Source organism: Caretta caretta, chromosome 14 (assembly GCF_965140235.1).
Source record: "Caretta caretta isolate rCarCar2 chromosome 14, rCarCar1.hap1, whole genome shotgun sequence".
NCBI classification, from domain to species: domain Eukaryota; kingdom Metazoa; phylum Chordata; order Testudines; family Cheloniidae; genus Caretta; species Caretta caretta.
The window spans coordinates 43,209,477-43,225,943 of record NC_134219.1 but is presented as its reverse complement, the minus strand read 5'-3'; the positions used below and the strand labels follow the sequence as shown (position 1 = coordinate 43,225,943).

The 16,467-nt window shown below is 47.1% G+C and overlaps 2 protein-coding genes across 2 annotated transcripts in view; both read left to right on the top strand.

The window, feature by feature from the left end:
• The window catches only part of LOC142069119 (butyrophilin subfamily 2 member A1-like), a 206,338-nt gene that overhangs the window by 81,695 nt on the left and 108,176 nt on the right, over positions 1-16,467 (top strand). The gene's annotated exons all lie outside the window — the stretch shown is intronic.
• LOC142069118 (butyrophilin subfamily 1 member A1-like) overlaps positions 1-16,467 on the top strand; it is a 31,463-nt gene that overhangs the window by 4,426 nt on the left and 10,570 nt on the right. Inside the window, exons 3-4 of the mRNA XM_075119497.1 lie at positions 2,588-2,869; positions 4,164-4,268. Of these exons, the coding sequence (XP_074975598.1) occupies positions 2,588-2,869; positions 4,164-4,268 (387 nt within the window). The remainder of the gene's footprint in view (positions 1-2,587; positions 2,870-4,163; positions 4,269-16,467) is intronic.

Below are 16,467 nucleotides of genomic sequence, written 5' to 3'. Positions count from 1 at the left end.
ACCCCTGAAGGTCATCTAGTCCAACCCCCTGCTCAAAGCAGGACCAATTCCCAGTTAAATCATCCCAGCCAGGGCTTTGTCAAGCCTGACCTTAAAAAACTCTAAGGAAGGAGATTCTACCACCTCCCTAGGTAACGCATTCCAGTGTTTCACCACCCTCTCAGTGAAAAAGGTTTTCCTAATATCCAATCTAAACCTCCCCCACTGCAACTTGAGACCATTACTCCTCGTTCTGTCATCTGCTACCATTGAGAACAGTCTAGAGCCATCCTCTTTGGAACCCCCTTTCAGGTAGTTGAAAGCAGCTATCAAATCCCCCCTCATTCTTCTCTTCTGCAGGCTAAACAATCCCAGCTCCCTCAGCCTCTCCTCATAACTCATGTGTTCCAGTCCCCTAATCATTTTTGTTGCCCTTCGCTGGACTCTCTCCAATTTATCCACATCCTTCTTGAAGTGTGGGGCCCAAAACTGGACACAGTACTCCAGATGAGGCCTCACCAATGTCGAATAGAGGGGAACGATCACGTCCCTCGATCTGCTCGCTATGCCCCTACTTATACATCCCAAAATGCCATTGGCCTTCTTGGCAACAAGGGCACACTGCTGACTCATATCCAGCTTCTCGTCCACTGTCACCCCTAGGTCCTTTTCCGCAGAACTGCTGCCTAGCCATTCGGTCCCTAGTCTGTAGCTGTGCATTGGGTTCTTCCGTCCTAAGTGCAGGACCCTGCACTTATCCTTATTGAACCTCATCAGATTCCTTTTGGCCCAATCCTCCAATTTGTCTAGGTCCTTCTGTATCCTATCCCTCCCCTCCAGCGTATCTACCACTCCTCCCAGTTTAGTATCATCCGCAGATTTGCTGAGAGTGCAATCCACACCATCCTCCAGATCATTTATGAAGATATTGAATAAAACCGGCCCCAGGACCGACCCTTGGGGCACTCCACTTGATACCGGCTGCCAACTAGACATGGAGCCATTGATCACTACCCGTTGAGCCCGACAATCTAGCCAGCTTTCTACCCACCTTGTAGTGCATTCATCCAGCCCATACTTCCTTAACTTGCTGACAAGAATACTGTGGGAGACCGTGTCAAAAGCTTTGCTAAAGTCAAGAAACAATACATCCACTGCTTTCCCTTCATCCACAGAACCAGTAATCTCATCATAAAAGGCGATTAGATTAGTCAGGCATGACCTTCCCTTGGTGAATCCATGCTGGCTGTTCCTGATCACTTTCCTCTCATGCAAGTGCTTCAGGATTGATTCTTTGAGGACCTGCTCCATGATTTTTCCAGGGACTGAGGTGAGGCTGACTGGCCTGTAGTTCCCAGGATCCTCCTTCTTCCCTTTTTTAAAGATTGGCACTACATTAGCCTTTTTCCAGTCATCCGGGACTTCACCGTTTCGCCACGAGTTTTCAAAGATAATGGCCAATAGCTCTGCAATCACAGCCGCCAATTCCTTCAGCACTCTCGGATGCAACTCGTCCGGCCCCATGGACTTGTGCACGTCCAGCTTTTCTAAATAGTCCCTAACCACCTGTATCTCCACAGAGGGCTGGCCATCTCTTCCCCATTTTGTGATGCCCAGCGCAGCAGTCTGGGAGCTGACCTTGTTAGTGAAAACAGAGGCAAAAAAAGCATTGAGTACATTAGCTTTTTCCACATCCTCTGTCACTAGGTTGCCTCCCTCATTCAGTAAGGGGCCCACACATTCCTTGGCTTTCTTCTTGCTGCCAACATACCTGAAGAAACCCTTCTTGTTACTCTTGACATCTCTGGCTAGCTGCAGCTTCAGGTGCGATTTGGCCCTCCTGATATCATTCCTACATGCCCGAGCAATATTTTTATACTCTTCCCTGGTCATATGTCCAACCTTCCACTTCTTGTAAGCTTCTTTTTTATGTTTAAGATCCGCTAGGATTTCACCATTAAGCCAAGCTGGTCGCCTGCCATATTTACTATTCTTTCGACTCATCGGGATGGTTTGTCCCTGTAACCTCAACAGGGATTCCTTGAAATACAGCCAGCTCTCCTGGACTCCTTTCCCCTTCAAGTTAGTCCCCCAGGGGATCCTGGCCATCCGTTCCCTGAGGGAGTCGAAGTCTGCTTTCCTGAAGTCCAGGGTCCGTATCCTGCTGCTTACCTTTCTTCCCTGCGTCAGGATCCTGAACTCAACCAACTCATGGTCACTGCCTCCCAGATTCCCATCCACTTTTGCTTCCCCCACTAATTCTACCCGGTTTGTGAGCAGTAGGTCAAGAAAAGCGCCCCCCCTAGTTGGCTCCTCTAGCACTTGCGCCAGGAAATTGTCCCCTACGCTTTCCAAAAACTTCCTGGATTGTCTATGCACCGCTGTATTGCTCTCCCAGCAGATATCAGGAAAATTAAAGTCACCCATGAGAATCAGGGCATGCGATCTAGTAGCTTCCGATATTCAGAAATTCCATTGTTCATTTATCCCTTCTACATGAGCAAGTGATCTTGAGTGGGAGTAATGGATCCACAATCTATCACTCATCCTTTTTTAGCTGTTAAGTTACCCCATTGATTTATCACACATTTACGTAATTTTCCTCTAGGTTTGGGCTCCAATCCTCTCATCTCTGTGGAGAGTCACCAGGATGGAGGGATCCGGATGGTTTGTCAATCGGCTGGTTGGTATCCAGAGCCCAAGGTTCTATGGCGAGATCTCAGTGGGAAAGAATTACCATCACTCTCTGAAGCAAAATCCCTCAGGGATAGTGGCCTGTTTGAAACAGAAAATTCTATTATTATAAAAGAACGTTCAAACCAGAACCTGTCCTGTTTGATCAGGAACACCGTTCTCAATCAAGAAAAGGAATCAACAGTTTATATAGCAGGTCAGTTACCAGCTAAACCCACACACTGAAATCACCTCCATCAGAAACAAAACAAAACATAGGAAACAAAGAACTGAAGCATCTGTTGTGCATATTTTACAACCTACCTAAAAACAAAGAAGTTCAGAAACTGGTACCTTAACAGGGTCACAACTCAGGCAACCTGATTGCCTTAATTTTGCACATTCAGAGTTATCAGAGTTTTGGGTTTCATGTAAATTTAATCTTCACTCTGATACTCCTGAAACTCTTACTTTAAAAAAAAAAAGAGAGAGACTGATTTTGAGAAGAGTTTGTTCTTAAAAACTTAACTTCCCCTCAGTGATTTTTTTTGAATGTAGCAATTTTTATACCATCGTTTGTTTGCTACCTTTTCTATAAGTGAAATGTCACCAAATGATGTGGGCTTGTTTCTGTTGACATTCAGTGGGACTTGTGCTCATAACTCACTTTGCCTTTGTCTACACACACAAGCTGCCCTGATTATCTCCTGAGTTATTGATGAAAACCCTTGTTTGAATGCTCTTATTTCAGTTTCAGTGTCCTATATATTTAGCGTAAGTTAGTTCCTTACTGATTTATACTAAATGGATAAAGGACACTATTAAGCTGATTGAGAAAACCTTAAATTGTAAATCAGTTTAGTTAAATTGGAGCAATCCTCTTACATGGTCAGCTGTGGAATCAGTGTAACAATGACTGCATGAGTGTTACACCAATTTCACGAAACCAGGGCACAAATCCTGTGTGGAGAAGGCCTTAGGCATGTTTGAAATGCCCACCCTGGCTAGATGATGTAAATGCTATAAACACAAGAACAGCAAAAGAAGATGAATCAATTTCTAGCACTTAATGTTTGGATTCATTGCAATTATGATGCATCGAAATAATTGAGGAAATTATTAGTGACTCACCAAACTATTCTAACGACTTCTGCAATTTCTGAATGTTGCTGAACAGTGAGGACCAAATTGTTTGCTGGCATAACTCCACTGAAGTCAATGAGGTTTTGTGAGCAAAGAATTTGCCCCTCAGCTCAATAAAGCTCTGAATAGCATGAATCAAACCAGGCCTGTTCATTCACTGGTTGATCAGTGCTAAAGCTGTGTTGGTTGGAGTAATTTTTAAAATCAGGTTTTGGTCTTTTGTGCAGCGTGGGGGGGGGGTCCATGTTTTCACTCTTACTTCACATACGTCCTGCTGGGGACTATTTATATATTTACATGCAAGAGAAAAAAAATTAGTTTTGTCCCTGCCTCCAAACTAATGCAAATCCTGGGGGTTTATTTTTCAGATTCCTTTTTCCCGAGGGTGAATCCATGGATGGTGGCTCTGAGTGTGATTCTCCTGGTTTTGTTTGGTTTCATTGGCCTCACTGTTTATCTATTTAAAATAAAAGGTAAATGTCACAGGGGAAAATTTAGTGAAATTAACAAGAAATTTTCTTCTAATAAATGAAAAAAGGGAAGAATGAAATTTTACACTGGGCCAAGCAGGGGAAGCACAGACGTGCCCTGTGCTCCCCGCAGCAGAAAACGTTACTAAGGTTCCCATTTGCTCCAGGGGGCAGTGATCTTCATCGGCCCTTTACAGGCCCAGAATATTTCTCCCCCAGAACTGCCTCAGTTAAGCTGAATGGAGCACTTGGGGAAGGGGGGGGGGAAGAGTGATCCAAAACCTTCCCCACTCCTCACTCTTTTCTGCCCACTTCCCACCCAGCTGTGCAGTTATTCCCTCCTCAGTCCCCATGGACAAATTTCATCCCAATAGATAATATTAAAAAAATATACACAGTAGAAAAGAGGGGTCTGAATAGACATGAGCTCTGAGACTTAACCTGAGTTCTGAAAATGGTGAGGAACAAGAAGTCAGAGATGGAGAAGGGAAACCTTTTTCTCCTGGTGTTGAGAACATGAAACCCTCAAAGGCTCATGAATTGTATAATCACTGTGCAACTTTCACGAAATGCAGACAACTGTATAACCAAGGGAAGAATGCTCCTAATAAGAATTTATATTTATTTCTGTTTATTTTTAATGGAACAGGATATAGAAATCTGTAAGAGTTGTGCTCTTTCCTCCAACAAGTAAAACTTCTGTACAAATTTGACTCCTCATAAGGGTATTTCTTTGTTTTTCTGTGAATTTTTGGGGTGGAGTTTTTTTAACCAGAAAAAGATGAAAGCCCAGATACTGCATCACTAACATCAGTTAGATCTTTGCCATTGACTTCAATGAGTGTAGGATTAAGCACTGAATGCACAAGTCAAATTGCTAAAAAAATAATGCTGATAATTTGAGGGCCAGAAATTCGAGTCTGCACCCCAGAGCTCCCAGCAAAGCCAATGGGAATGTGAGAGATAATACAAGAAGCAGGATTGGACTCTAATGGATAGATTTTTAAAGGTATTTGGTCAGTTAACTCTCACTGAAATCAGTGAGAGTTAGGCTCCTCAATGCCTTGAAAAATCAGACCCTAATTCCATAAGGAATTCAAACCTTTCAGAATTGTAAATCCTTGAAAATAGTCAGTTACTGTTGGACACTTAACTCTAGCGTGGCCACATGGCTCGTTAAACATGAATGAAATGTTTGGTATTCAGGGGCCAGGCGTTCATATCATGAAAAAACTTCTTTAAATCTCCATTAACTGGAAATTTTCTTAAATAACTTGTATTTCCATCTGTTTGCTTTATTTCATTTCTTTAGGGAAACATCTTGGAGAAATCAGTAAGTTCAATTTTTCTCCACATAGAACCTTTTCCATTGAGTTGTTTGCTGTTTTATTATTTATGATGATCATTATTAAAGAGAGATCAATTTGAGTATCACATGAAATATCAGGGATAATATATTGATCATTATTCAGTATGTGGGTAAGAGAAAATCAGAAAGAAAATGATCTTTGAAATGTATCTTCTCTGAGGGTGAAATCCACATGGTGCTGGAGGCACCATGACATGGGGGACCAGGAGGACTCTGTGCCCTCAAATGTCCTCTTTCCTCATCCGGCAAGTAAATAATTTGGTCCAATGTGGATCTTGTGTGTAATTATATTGGAGGAGGAGTTGTTCATTTTTTCATTTAATGTTAAAAGGAAATTGGGATGAGATTAACCCTGATCAATTTCACCCCAACTGGTAATATGAAAAGTGAGACACGATGTTTCACAAAACTCAGACAACCGAATATCCATGAGAAAAATGCTCCTAATAATAATTTATATTTATTTCTGGTTTTTTGGGTTTTTTTTAGGGAAACGTGATACAAAAATAAGTAAGTGTTGTGTCCTTTTCTCCAGCAAGGATAACTTTGTTCAAATTTGTCTCCTCATGTTTTATTTTTTAAATGAGAAAAACATGAATGCCCTGATGCTGCACCACGAACATCAGTTAGAGCTGGGCCTTTGATTTCAACGAGTGTAGGATCCAACACTAAATGCACAAGTCACATCACTAAAAGAATAATGTTGATAATTTTAGGGCCCAATATTACCATCCGTGCACATCTAACGCTCCCAGCAAAGTGAATGGGAACATGGAATATGCACGGAAGCGGGAATGGGCTCTAAGGGTAGCTTTTTAAAGGTATTTGGACACCTAATGCCAATTGAAATCAGTGGGAGTTAGGAACCTAAATACCTTTAAAAATCTGGCCCTAATTCCCTAGGGAATTCAAAACTTTCAGAACTGTAAATCCATGCAGATAATCAGATATTTTTTGATACTTTACCCTAGTGTAGACACGAAATGAGCCCAAATGTCTACACCACAGTTTTACAGGCCCCCAGCCCATGTCTTGTGAGCCTGGTTAGCTGCCATGGGTCAATTGGGGGTATTCAGCTGCTGTGTAGCCGCACCCTATGGGACTTGGCAGGTGCTCCATGCCCTGCCTGTGGGTTGGAAAGGGACTCTTCTCTCCAGACCTCCGTAGTTTGCCTGCCCATTGCCTGGATCAATGGGTATGAGAGGGACAGGCTGCATGATGGGAGGCTGGGGCTGGTTCCATCCTCGAAGAGATGCACTTAATTAGTGTGTATTTGTTTCTGATTCTTTGTTACCTAGACGATCTTCAAAGTGAACTTGGTGAGTGTTTCTATTTCTCGAATGCAGCCTTTTCCGTGGTGTTGAAACTATCTCTGGATCTCTCGATCTCTCACCCTTCCGCCAGGTGGAGTCGGCAGCACCAAGGACTGGGTTCAGTGTCAAAGGTTCCTCTTAGCAACACAAAAGAGAAAAACTTTGAGACCCCACCCAATAATCTGGGCACATTTCACTCCTGAGCCTTTTCAAAGCTCTACAATGGCCCCTTTAAGGCTTATAGCGGCACAGCCGTACCCCTGCAGCTGCCCTGCAATGGGCTCTCCCGTGTAGCCGCTCTATGCCGACCTCCCACCAGCATAATTTAACCCCCCCCAACGAGCGGCAGTAGCTATGTCGGTGGGAGAGTGTCTCCCGCCAACATAGCACTGTCCACACCGGTGCTTTTGTCGGTGAAACTTTTGTCAGTCAGGGGCCTGCTTTCTTCTTTCCCTGACTGACAAAAGTTTTACTGACAAAAGTGCTAGTGGAGACACAGGGTAAGAGACAAAACTGCCCACTCACCCGCCCTGAGTACAACAAAAGAAAACTTTTATTACAAGGTAAAGGGAACCCAGCATTGTTTTGGGAAAACACCACAGCCATGATTCGAAAGCATGTAACCCTAAGCAAACCCCCACCCCACAGTACATTGGGCAGTGTCCTTTGCCTCAGTTTCCCACCTTGCCACGTGAAAATCCAATGAGCGAATGACCTGTAACACACCACTCCCCTCTCCCGCCGCTGCAGCCCACTCACAGGTGGTTGTTCTTAATCAGCCAAGACCCAGAGTTCAGAGGTGCCCTCACATGGCTTCACCTCCCACCCCTGAAAGGCGTCTGTGTGTGTGGGGGGTGGGGGGCTTTGAGCAATACGTCCGCTGCTGCTTCCACCTCTGCAACTGGCTTGCTGCTGCTGCTGCTGTCGCTGTCACCACTGGCCATCGGTGCCGACAGTCCTGCAGCACCCAGGGGGAAAAGTTTGTGGGTGCTCTGCACCCACCCGCAGCCAAGTTCCCCCCTCCCACCAGCGCATCTCACCCATTGAGGGCCTCGCTGACCAACTCTTCCCCCTCCCTCCCAGTGCCTGCTGCCTGCCGCAAAACAGCTGTTTCACGGCACTCAGAATTCTCTGGGAAGAAGGGGGAGGAGGCGGGGAAAAGGCGAGGTGGGGACGGGGTCTTCGGGAAGGGAGTGGAATGAGGTGGGGCGGGGGCGGAGCAGGGGTGGGGACTTCGGGCAGGGGTGGAATGGGGGGGTGGAGCAGGGGTGGGAAGAGGTGGGGTAGGGGTTTGGGGGAAGGGGTGGAGTGGGGGCGAGGCCTGGGGTGGAGCAGGGGGTCGAGCACCCACTGGCCAGAGGGGAAGTCGGCACCTAGGCCCCTGGCTGCTCACTGCCTCCCATCCCTGAAAAAGGGTGAGGGACATCGAGCAACGCCTCTGCTGCCACTCCTGCCTCTGGAACTGGCTCGCGGCGGCTGCTGTCTCTGCCCCGCTGGCTGATGTCTCTGCCGCGGGTTCTGCTGGTTTCTCTGCTGCTGTTCCCTCTGCCACCGCTCAGCTCCACTGGGGTTACCACGGCTGCTGCTGGCCACCCACTGCCACTTCCGCAATGGCGCCTTCTGAGGTTCCCCGACCTGCCCAGGGGCTCCAGCAGGCCGTGTCTCCTGCTGCGTCTCCAGGCTGTTCCCTGCAGCCCTGTCCCCACACCAGGTCTGCGACTTGGCCCCAGGCCTCCTCATCAATGGTTTCAGCTCTTGCAACCACTGAACTGAAACAAGGGCTCTCCATGGAGTCTAATCAGCTCTGGCTTTCAACACGGGAGAGGGGAGGGGAGGGTCAAATGGTACCTAGGGCTCTCGAAGGGGAATTCATAGCATCAGGCAGGAATGCCTGTCCCCACCCCCTCTGATTTTCACTGGGCTTTGGCATCTCTGCCCCCTGTTTAGCCAGTGAGTTTTAATTCAGGGTGTGACTGTGACACACCCAGGGTACAATCCAGAGTAATGGGTAGCTGTGTCAGTCCCACCCTGCAACCTGGGTGCCCTGTACAATGCTCTGCCTCTGTAGCCTCCTACCTGGACGACTCACAAACAGCCTCCAGTGGGGCTGGATTCTTTAACTGACTTGCAGATTAACACCAAGGCCTTAGACTGGCATCAGAAGGGGACTGGGAGCCAGTGAAGGGACTGGAACATGGGCCTGATGGGTTCACTGTGGCCTAAGCCCTGGAGAAGGCCGGCAGCTGCATTCGGTACCAGCTGGAGCCTTCACACTCAGCTGTAGATTCAGTGATCTACAGCCTGGTGGTGGCAGAGGCAGGGATCACTGTGGCCAGATTCTTGCCCACAGGATGATGCAGAGTTTCCCAGTGAGCTGAGATGTTTAGACACTGATGCTACCTGGTCAACTAGGCCTAGGGAAGGGTCACATGGGACCTGAGTCTTTGCATCTTGACTTTGGTGAATGGGGGCTGTACAAATTCCCAGGAATGAAGGGGAGAGTCTTATCTAGTTCTACAAAATGTGTCTCAGCTTCTGAATCACTTTGCTCTTGCCTGGGTTCAGCTTAAGCCAGCTGCTCTTCATCCCAGAGCCCTGGTGTTCCTGCATTTGTAAATCCTTGAAAATAGTCAGTTACTGTTGGACACTTAACTCTAGTGTGGCCACATGGTTAGTAAAACCATGAATGAAATGTTTGGTGTTTAGGGGCCAGGCGTTCATATCATGAAAACACTCCTTTAAATCTCCATTAACTAGAAATCTTCTTAAATAATTTGTATTTCCATCTGTTTGCTTTATTTCATTTCTTTAGGGAAACATCTTGGAGAAATCAGTAAATTCAATTTTTCTCCACATAGAACCTTTTCCATTAAGTTGTTTGCTGTTTTATTATTTATGATGATCATTATTAAAGAGAGATCAATTTGAGTATCACATGAAATATCAGGGATAATGTATTGATAATTATTCAGTATGTGGGTAAGAGAAAACCAGAAAGAAAATGTTCTTTGAAATGTATCTTCTCGGAGGCTGAAATCCACATGGTGCTGAAGGCACCATGACATGGGGGACCAGGAGGACTCTGTGCCCTCAAATGTCCTCTTGCCTCATCTGACAAGTAAATAATTTGGTCCAATGTGGATCTTGTGTGTAATTATATTGGAGGAGGAGTTGTTCATTTTTTCATTGAATGTTAAAAGGAAACTGGGATGAGATTAAGCCTGATCAGTTTCACCCCAACTGGTAATATGGAAAGTGAGACAGGATATTCAACTTTCACAAAACTCAGACAACTGTATATCCATGAGAAAAATGCTCCTAATAATAATTTATATTTATTTCTGTTTTTTTAGGGAACCGTGATACACAAATCAGTAAGTGTTGTGCCCTTTTCTCCAACAAGGAAAACTTTGTACAAATTTGTCTCCTCATATTTTATTTTTTAAATGAGAAAAACATGAATGCCCTGATGCTGCACCACGAACATCAGTTAGAGCTGTGTCTTTGATTTCAACGAGTGTAGGATCCAACGCTAAATGCACAGGTCACATCACTAAAAGAATAATGTTGATAATTTTAGGGTGCAATATTACATTCCGTGCACTCCTAAAGCTCCCAGCAAAGTGAATGGGAACATGGAATATGCAAGGAATCGGCATTGGGCTCTAAGGGTAGCTTTTTAAAGGTATTTGGACACCTAATGCCAATTGAAATCAGTGGGAGTTAGGAACCTAAATACCTTTAAAAATCTGGCCCTAATTCCCTAGGGAATTCAAAACTTTCAGAACTGTAAATCCATGCAGATAATCAGTTATTTTTTGATACTTTACTCTAGTGTAGACACAAAATGAGCCCAAGTGTCTACACCACAATTTTACAGGCCCCCAGCCCATGTCTTGTGAACCTAGTTAGCTGCCATGGGTCAATTGGGGGTATTCAGTTGCTGTGTAGCCGCACCCTATGGGACTTGGCAGGTGCTCCGTGCCCTGCCTGTGGGTTGGAAAGGGACTCTTCTCTCCAGACCTCAGTAGTTTCCCTGCCCATTGCCTGGATGAATGGGTTTGAGAGGGACAGGCTGCATGATGGGAGGCTGGGGTTGATTCCATCCTGGAAGAGATGCACTTAATTAGTGTGTATTTGTTTCTGATTCTTTGTTACCTAGATGATCTTCAAAGTGAACTTGGTGAGTGTTTCTATTTCTCGAATGCAGCCTTTTCCATGGTGTTGAAACTATCTCTGGATCTATCAATCTCTCACCCTTCCGCCAGGTGGAGTCGGCAGCACCAAGGACTGGGTGCAGTGTCAAGGGTTCCTCTTAGCAATACAAAACAGAAAAACCTTGTGACCCCACCCAATAATCTGGGCAAATTTAACTCCTGAGCCTTTTTAAGGCTCTATAATGGCCCCTTTAAGGCTTATAGCGGCACAGCCGTACCCCTGCAGCTGCCCTGCAATGGGCTCTCCCGTGTAGCCGCTCTATGCCGACCTCCCACCAGCATAATTTAACCCCCCCCAACGAGCGGCAGTAGCTATGTCGGTGGGAGAGTGTCTCCCGCCAACATAGCACTGTCCACACCGGTGCTTTTGTCGGTGAAACTTTTGTCAGTCGGGGGCCTGCTTTCTTCTTTCCCTGACTGACAAAAGTTTTACTGACAAATGTGCTAGATTATGCACAGGATAAGAGACAAAACTGCCCACTCACCCGCCCTGAGTACAACAAAAGAAAACTTTTATTACAAGGTAAAGGGAACCCAGCATTGTTTTGGGAAAACACCACAGCCATGATTCGAAAGCATGTAACCCTAAGCAAACCCCCACCCCACAGTACATTGGGCAGTGTTCTTTGCCTCAGTTTCCCACCTTGCCGTTTGAAAATCCAATGAGCGAATGACCTGTAACACACCACTCCCCTCTCCCGCCGCTGCAGCCCACTCACAGGTGGTTGTTCTTAATCAGCCAAGACCCAGAGTTCAGAGGTGACCTCACATGGCTTCACCTCCCACCCCTGAAAGGCGTCTGTGTGTGGGGGGGGTGGGGGGCATTGAGCAACACGTCCGCTGCTGCTTCCACCTCTGCAACTGGCTTGCTGCTGCTGCTGTCGCTGTCACCACTGGCCATCGGTGCCGACAGTCCTGCAGCACCCAGGGGGAAAAGTTTGTGGGTGCTCTGCCTCTGTAGCCTCCTACCTGGACGACTCACAAACAGCCTCCAGTGGGGCTGGATTCTTTAACTGACTTGCAGATTAACACCAAGGCCTTAGACTGGCATCAGAAGGGGACTGGGAGCCAGTGAAGGGACTGGAACATGGGCCTGATGGGTTCACTGTGGCCTAAGCCCTGGAGAAGGCCGGCAGCTGCATTCGGTACCAGCTGGAGCCTTCACACTCAGCTGTAGATTCAGTGATCTACAGCCTGGTGGTGGCAGAGGCAGGGATCACTGTGGCCAGATTCTTGCCCACAGGATGATGCAGAGTTTCCCAGTGAGCTGAGATGTTTAGACACTGATGCTACCTGGTCAACTAGGCCTAGGGAAGGGTCACATGGGACCTGAGTCTTTGCATCTCGACTTTGGTGAATGGGGGCTGTACAAATTCCCAGGAATGAAGGGGAGAGTCTTATCTAGTTCTACAAAATGTGTCTCAGCTTCTGAATCATTTTGCTCTTGCCTGGGTTCAGCTTAAGCCAGCTGCTCTTCATCCCAGAGCCCTGGTGTTCCTGCTTTTGTAAATCCTTGAAAATAGTCAGTTACTGTTGGACACTTAACTCTAGTGTGGCCACATGGTTAGTAAAACCATGAATGAAATGTTTGGTGTTTAGGGGCCAGGCGTTCATATCATGAAAACACTCCTTTAAATCTCCATTAACTAGAAATCTTCTTAAATAATTTGTATTTCCATCTGTTTGCTTTATTTCATTTCTTTAGGGAAACATCTTGGAGAAATCAGTAAATTCAATTTTTCTCCACATAGAACCTTTTCCATTAAGTTGTTTGCTGTTTTATTATTTATGATGATCATTATTAAAGAGAGATCAATTTGAGTATCACATGAAATATCAGGGATAATGTATTGATAATTATTCAGTATGTGGGTAAGAGAAAACCAGAAAGAAAATGTTCTTTGAAATGTATCTTCTCGGAGGCTGAAATCCACATGGTGCTGAAGGCACCATGACATGGGGGACCAGGAGGACTCTGTGCCCTCAAATGTCCTCTTGCCTCATCTGACAAGTAAATAATTTGGTCCAATGTGGATCTTGTGTGTAATTATATTGGAGGAGGAGTTGTTCATTTTTTCATTGAATGTTAAAAGGAAACTGGGATGAGATTAAGCCTGATCAGTTTCACCCCAACTGGTAATATGGAAAGTGAGACAGGATATTCAACTTTCACAAAACTCAGACAACTGTATATCCATGAGAAAAATGCTCCTAATAATAATTTATATTTATTTCTGTTTTTTTAGGGAACCGTGATACACAAATCAGTAAGTGTTGTGCCCTTTTCTCCAACAAGGAAAACTTTGTACAAATTTGTCTCCTCATATTTTATTTTTTAAATGAGAAAAACATGAATGCCCTGATGCTGCACCACGAACATCAGTTAGAGCTGTGTCTTTATTTCAACGAGTGTAGGATCCAACGCTAAATGCACAAGTCACATCACTAAAAGAATAATGTTGATAATTTTAGGGTGCAATATTACATTCCGTGCACTCCTAAAGCTCCCAGCAAAGTGAATGGGAACATGGAATATGCAAGGAATCGGCATTGGGCTCTAAGGGTAGCTTTTTAAAGGTATTTGGACACCTAATGCCAATTGAAATCAGTGGGAGTTAGGAACCTAAATACCTTTAAAAATCTGGCCCTAATTCCCTAGGGAATTCAAAACTTTCAGAACTGTAAATCCATGCAGATAATCAGTTATTTTTTGATACTTTACTCTAGTGTAGACACAAAATGAGCCCAAGTGTCTACACCACAATTTTACAGGCCCCCAGCCCATGTCTTGTGAACCTAGTTAGCTGCCATGGGTCAATTGGGGGTATTCAGTTGCTGTGTAGCCGCACCCTATGGGACTTGGCAGGTGCTCCGTGCCCTGCCTGTGGGTTGGAAAGGGACTCTTCTCTCCAGACCTCAGTAGTTTCCCTGCCCATTGCCTGGATGAATGGGTTTGAGAGGGACAGGCTGCATGATGGGAGGCTGGGGTTGATTCCATCCTGGAAGAGATGCACTTAATTAGTGTGTATTTGTTTCTGATTCTTTGTTACCTAGATGATCTTCAAAGTGAACTTGGTGAGTGTTTCTATTTCTCGAATGCAGCCTTTTCCATGGTGTTGAAACTATCTCTGGATCTATCAATCTCTCACCCTTCCGCCAGGTGGAGTCGGCAGCACCAAGGACTGGGTGCAGTGTCAAGGGTTCCTCTTAGCAATACAAAACAGAAAAACCTTGTGACCCCACCCAATAATCTGGGCAAATTTAACTCCTGAGCCTTTTTAAGGCTCTATAATGGCCCCTTTAAGGCTTATAGCGGCACAGCCGTACCCCTGCAGCTGCCCTGCAATGGGCTCTCCCGTGTAGCCGCTCTATGCCGACCTCCCACCAGCATAATTTAACCCCCCGCAACGAGCGGCAGTAGCTATGTCGGTGGGAGAGTGTCTCCCGCCAACATAGCACTGTCCACACCGGTGCTTTTGTCGGTGAAACTTTTGTCAGTCGGGGGCCTGCTTTCTTCTTTCCCTGACTGACAAAAGTTTTACTGACAAATGTGCTAATTTATGCACAGGATAAGAGACAAAACTGCCCACTCACCCGCCCTGAGTACAACAAAAGAAAACTTTTATTACAAGGTAAAGGGAACCCAGCATTGTTTTGGGAAAACACCACAGCCATGATTCGAAAGCATGTAACCCTAAGCAAACCCCCACCCCACAGTACATTGGGCAGTGTTCTTTGCCTCAGTTTCCCACCTTGCCGTTTGAAAATCCAATGAGCGAATGACCTGTAACACACCACTCCCCTCTCCCGCCACTGCAGCCCACTCACAGGTGGTTGTTCTTAATCAGCCAAGACCCAGAGTTCAGAGGTGACCTCACATGGCTTCACCTCCCACCCCTGAAAGGCGTCTGTGTGTGGGGGGGGTGGGGGGCATTGAGCAACACGTCCGCTGCTGCTTCCACCTCTGCAACTGGCTTGCTGCTGCTGCTGTCGCTGTCACCACTGGCCATCGGTGCCGACAGTCCTGCAGCACCCAGGGGGAAAAGTTTGTGGGTGCTCTGCACCCACCCGCAGCCAAGTTCCCCCCTCCCACCAGCGCATCTCACCCATTGAGGGCCTCGCTGACCAACTCTTCCCCCTCCCTCCCAGTGCCTGCTGCCTGCCGCAAAACAGCTGTTTCACGGCACTCAGAATTCTCTGGGAAGAAGGGGGAGGAGGCGGGGAAAAGGCGAGGTGGGGACGGGGTCTTCGGGAAGGGAGTGGAATGAGGTGGGGCGGGGGCGGAGCAGGGGTGGGGACTTGGGGCAGGGGTGGAATGGGGGGGTGGAGCAGGGGTGGGAAGAGGTGGGGTAGGGGTTTGGGGGAAGGGGTGGAGTGGGGGCGAGGCCTGGGGTGGAGCAGGGGGTCGAGCACCCACTGGCCAGAGGGGAAGTCGGCACCTAGGCCCCTGGCTGCTCACTGCCTCCCATCCCTGAAAAAGGGTGAGGGACATCGAGCAACGCCTCTGCTGCCACTCCTGCCTCTGGAACTGGCTCGCGGCGGCTGCTGTCTCTGCCCCGCTGGCTGATGTCTCTGCCGCGGGTTCTGCTGGTTTCTCTGCTGCTGTTCCCTCTGCCACCGCTCAGCTCCACTGGGGTTACCACGGCTGCTGCTGGCCACCCACTGCCACTTCCGCAATGGCGCCTTCTGAGGTTCCCCGACCTGCCCAGGGGCTCCAGCAGGCCGTGTCTCCTGCTGCGTCTCCAGGCTGTTCCCTGCAGCCCTGTCCCCACACCAGGTCTGCGACTTGGCCCCAGGCCTCCTCATCAATGGTTTCAGCTCTTGCAACCACTGAACTGAAACAAGGGCTCTCCATGGAGTCTAATCAGCTCTGGCTTTCAACACGGGAGAGGGGAGGGGAGGGTCAAATGGTACCTAGGGCTCTCGAAGGGGAATTCATAGCATCAGGCAGGAATGCCTGTCCCCACCCCCTCTGATTTTCACTGGGCTTTGGCATCTCTGCCCCCTGTTTAGCCAGTGAGTTTTAATTCAGGGTGTGACTGTGACACACCCAGGGTACAATCCAGAGTAATGGGTAGCTGTGTCAGTCCCACCCTGCAACCTGGGTGCCCTGTACAATGCTCTGCCTCTGTAGCCTCCTACCTGGACGACTCACAAACAGCCTCCAGTGGGGCTGGATTCTTTAACTGACTTGCAGATTAACACCAAGGCCTTAGACTGGCATCAGAAGGGGACTGGGAGCCAGTGAAGGGACTGGAACATGGGCCTGATGGGTTCACTGTGGCCTAAGCCCTGGAGAAGGC